We start from the raw sequence: 4,808 nt of genomic DNA on the forward strand, positions 1-4,808 counted from the left end.
AAGGAAAGGAGAGGAAAGGAGAGGAAAGGAAAGGAAAGGAAAGGGCAGGTTTACAAGTTGAGAATGTGTGTGTGTGTGTGTGTGTGTGTGTGTGTGTGTGTGTGTGTGTGTGTGTGTGTGTGTGTGTGTGTGTGTGTGTGTGTGTGTGTGTGTGTGTGTGTGTGTGTGTGTGTGTGCCATTGATGAGGGTTAACCCCTTAGCGCAGAGCCTATGTTATAACCCTTATAAACTTAAGACTCTGTAATATGTCATAGCAACGTTGTTATGATGTAGTTAAGTATTTTCAGCAAATAGTGAATAGGCCCGCCGGCGACCCCATCTGCAGTAAGAGGCTACGCAAGGTGACAACATGGCTGTGCTGGCCATTACATGCCGTTACTAAGCAGTTTGAATGTAAACTGTTGTCACACTTCAACTTCGCCCACAGTGCGGTGTCAGACTAGTCATTTCGTGCTATACCCAGTAGTCTGGTTTGCCGTGCTATTAGCTTGGGTTAAACAGAAAAAGAAACGTTTTGGCATTGGTTTGAAATACATCAGCCCATGTTTAAATGAAGGAAAATATTACCTTGACCTATGACCTTTGACCTTTGCCCAAAGTTATCCAAAGGCTAACTTTGGCTTAGGTCAACAGGCAGGAGTCATTGCCCTTGTCCTCTGAAAATGCCAAACAGAACCATCTTTGACAGTTGGTCAAAACGAGCACTAGTTAAGATTGACTGAACTTGATGCATTTATGCCTAAACAAGGTTACTGTGGTCATCTAAGAGCTGCTGTGCATCTTCTTGAAAGTTTTGGATGAATCATTCAGCATAATCAAAGGAAGTCGGAGAATCAAAGAAACCAAAGACGATAACTGTGGTGGGTCATTGGTCTGATATTAAGTTTTTTAAACATGTTTTTGAAAACATATTATTGACTAACTCTTAGATTCTTAGAGAGAATGGTGACAAAATTGTCATCTGTGTTGCCAGATTGCCAGTGTTACCCGCCCAATTGGGCTACTTGGGATGGCCGTCTGCGGGTAAAAACGGGGAAAATTGGCCTTTTGGCATTTTTTTCTGTAGTTTTGTGCCCATAAAAATCAATGCAATTTGTTGAAATTGGCAGAATTCAGCGCATTTTGGCGGCTTTTGAGAACCTTTTGGGCGGGATTTGGTCAGACACATCTGGCAACACTGATCGTCATCACTATGCCAGTGGCAGTTACATCTGCACTTCACTCTCTGCTGTAACTTGGATGACATTGTCTTTCAATCAAATAGATTGGGTCTGCCATGCGCAAACCAATTCTGTGGGAATTTCTCCTGCTTCTGTTTACCTTTCCTTGAGCTCATCCACAAACTTGTTGGTCCAGTCTTGGATCTGTCTGATGTAGTAATCCGGAGGTTTGGATCGAAGGGCCACACTCTCAGAGGTATCCAGAACAAAGAACAGATCCACAGGGCAATCTGATAAACAGACAAAGAGAGAGAGAGAGAGAGAGAGAGAGAGAGAGAGAGAGAGAGAGAGAGAGAGAGAGAGAGAGAGAGAGAGAGAGAGAGAGAAGTCACTCACAACAGATGCAAAGTAATCAGAGCAAGCTTGGCTTGAGGGTGAACCATATGCCCTCTCAACATCCTCGGTTGGCATGTTGGCATGATGATCTTCTGCTCATGTTGGCAGGGCCACTGATAGCTTTAGTCAGACCCAGGACAAAGGCATCAGAAAGGGCCCCTCATACAAATTCATACAATGTAACGAAGGCTCAATTCTGTGCCCCAACAATCCCACCCACCTACCCACCGCAGGTTCCCTGCATATTGGTATGATTATGAGGCATCCTGACTCTCTCATTCTCAGTGATGCCCACATAACAGGACAACCAAGCCAAGCTGAACTGACACACTTGGGAACTCACTGTACCCCGACAATGCTTCCCTTGTGTCCTCCAAATGTGTTTATAACCATCTTTGACAATTGGCCAAAAGAGCACTAGTTAAGTTTGACTGGACTTGATGCATTGGGTGCTATATCAAGAACACTCCCCTAACACTATTTCAAAATAAGGCTCTGATTTACATGTCTTCAAAGTTCATTGTTGAAAATTCCTATTATGTTATGGGATTTAGTATAGGGTGTAACTGCCCACACTAGAAACATGCTACGACATCAGAAAAATGCATTTTTTAGAAAAAGATAAAATTGTGTGATTGATTTGGTTGGCTTGGCATAGGCTACTTTGCAGTGTCATAGGTGGAAACTAATCCAGACCTGTTAGTCATTGTCGGTCTCTTGATTTGAATGGTAAAACACCTTAAATGTTACTGTATACATTGAAAGATAATATTTACAGTACGTCTTCCTGACCTTAGCCTTCCCCTCAGAGAGTCATATGTGAACCTTCAGATAACTGTGATGTCTGGTCAACCTGTTAAAAATGATCCATACCATAAGGCAGAATGGTGTGGTTTACTCAGGCCTGTCAAGGGACAGTATGAAATCGTCCCAAAAGGATAAGTCTACAGGGCAGAACTAAGCCTCATCTATAGGCATATTGATGGATAAAAAGCTTCAAAAGATGTTTTAGGCCTACCAAACCTGTGTGAGCACAGTGTCTAGGGCCTTTCGGCCTATACACCTGGAATAGGATTTGGCTGGGGAAATAGGCCTATTAGGCCTAGCTTTAGTGATAACATAAAAATATTGAAATGTTTCAAAGAGCAGTGGTAAAACTTTAATTTAGCTGTTTAAACAATCACAATTATTCCATGCAAAACATAGGCCTAATAATGATGCATGTATCAAATTCACATGTAACAGTATAGTCTGTTAGCAAACTGTATTATTCTGTTGTGATTAGCAAATTACCTTTGCAGTGACATGAATTGCGTTATCGCTCTCTCTTCATTTTTTTTTAAACCCAAAAAATCAAATGTTACATGTCCCTGGTACCCTACCTGTAAGGACCTGCCCCATGTGACTTTTAGTAGTCACGTGACTACATCAGGTAACGCCCACTCACAACTATTATGACAATGTAATGAGTTAGTCAATCTGAATATGGCTTGCAGATATTTCCACATCAAAATAGGAAGCTGCACCTAAATAGTCACCAACTTCAGTTTGTTGTCAGGGATCATACAATTCATGGCAGATCCTTCAAAGTCAGAAAACATGACCATAGGCATTCCAGTAAATTAAACATGACCCTTTCCCTTACAGCACAATGAAAAATAGCCTACCTCTGCACTGAGGCAACATGGACAAGCAGACAGGCCCTTAAACGGATTACAAGATGTGGCTTCTGACTGAACTTCACAAAGCAGTAAGTGCAAAACCACGCATAGCCAAACAGCAGCTTACACGATCACCATTCATTCCAAATAATGAATTCCTTTATGAAAATTAAACAGATAGGCTGTAGGCTGAATTTAAATATGAGCTCAAATAATGCTGATTAAATTAGCATAATACAATTATGGTTCCATGACGAACTTCGCCGCTACCTTCTTGAGGAACGGTAGCATATAGGCTACTTTCCTCATGTAGCCTACCCAACAGAGTAAAGGTTGTGTAGCCTATAGGCTATAATAAGACAAACGCCAGTTAATCAAACATTGATAATCAGTAACAGGCTACAGGCTACGGTAAAAGTCCTGTGATGCGCGTAACTCACATTTCACTTTTGGTTATGCTCAGTTTTGTTGCGCATCTTACTGCGTCAAAAGTTTTGAAACCGAGGAGTACGCCTATTGCCCTTATCCTTATTAACAGTTATAACATAGTTATTACCTTGAAACGGATTCCGATTCCTTTGCGTTTGCATCACATCCCATAGCGAACACAGCCATAAAGCCGTCAGAATCAGCCCCCTCCGAGCCATGGTTCCCAAAAACTGGTCTTTGCACGCTGACCGTGCAAACTACGGGCGAAGCAGCGCCGTTCGCCTACCTGGATACTTAATAAGGGGAGGAATAGGAAATTAGCGGCCGAAGTAATCCAGAAATGCCCCGCTGGACCAGTGTAACGGGACAGAGGAGCGGGAGGAAGCGTCGGCTGGAAGCGCAGCTCCAGATGTGAACGCCTTAATGTTAAAGAGGGCGGAGGAGGAGTTCAGCAAGTGGCCTGTCTCAGAATGCCATATCCAAAAGAACCCAGTAAAGACTCATACAGTCTAGCAATATGCTTTTTAAGGCTTTATGAAACATTTTAAATAAGATTTCACTGCTCAATATGAACTTAATGTGCCCAGTTATGTGTGTTAATTTCTGCACGTGTACTGGGCTAATAACATGAACATCAGTGTTTGTTTCACAAAGTTAAGCATTGTATAGGTTGTTCATAGTTGTGGCCAACATTAATATGATCAACACATTTGGTCTCTGTTTTTTTTAAAACATTTTCTCTTGCTCACATCTCTCTCTCTAACCCCCCCCCCCACACACACACACACAGACTGTGAGGAATGGAGACATTTTTAGTTAAGCAGAAGTCAGTCTTATGTGGTGAAGTCTCATTTGAGCAACTTCATCTGTGGATGTAAGTAGTGAAACTTGTGCTTCGATCTGACGATTAACTTGTCTATTCAATGTTGCATTGGAGTGAGGGAGCGTTTTAGTGAAGAGCATTATTGTGTGAAGAGTGAGAGAGTGGAGACATTTGGTGGAAACCCTCTCCTCTCCTCTCCTCTCCTCTCCTCTCCTCTCCTCTCCTCTCCCCTCCTCTCCTCTCCTCTCCTCTCCTCTCCTCTCCTCTCATCTCCTCTCCTCTCCTCTCCTCTCCTCTCCTCTCCTCCACTGGCCACATGTTTGGGAAACTTGCCTAGG

The 4,808-nt window shown here is 42.7% G+C and overlaps 1 protein-coding gene across 1 annotated transcript in view; it reads right to left on the minus strand.

Annotated features, from left to right (window-relative positions):
- col6a1 (collagen, type VI, alpha 1) overlaps positions 1–4,081 on the minus strand; it is a 59,207-nt gene extending 55,126 nt beyond the window's left edge. Inside the window, exons 1-2 of the mRNA XM_063211825.1 lie at positions 3,775–4,081; positions 1,322–1,451 (exon numbers count right to left, since the gene is read on the minus strand). Coding sequence (XP_063067895.1) covers positions 1,322–1,451; positions 3,775–3,865 — 221 coding nt within the window. The 5' untranslated portion in view covers positions 3,866–4,081. The remainder of the gene's footprint in view (positions 1–1,321; positions 1,452–3,774) is intronic.
- Positions 4,082–4,808: the final 727 nt, after the last annotated feature.

This window comes from Engraulis encrasicolus, chromosome 12 (assembly GCF_034702125.1).
Source record: "Engraulis encrasicolus isolate BLACKSEA-1 chromosome 12, IST_EnEncr_1.0, whole genome shotgun sequence".
Classification (NCBI taxonomy): Eukaryota; Metazoa; Chordata; class Actinopteri; order Clupeiformes; family Engraulidae; genus Engraulis; species Engraulis encrasicolus.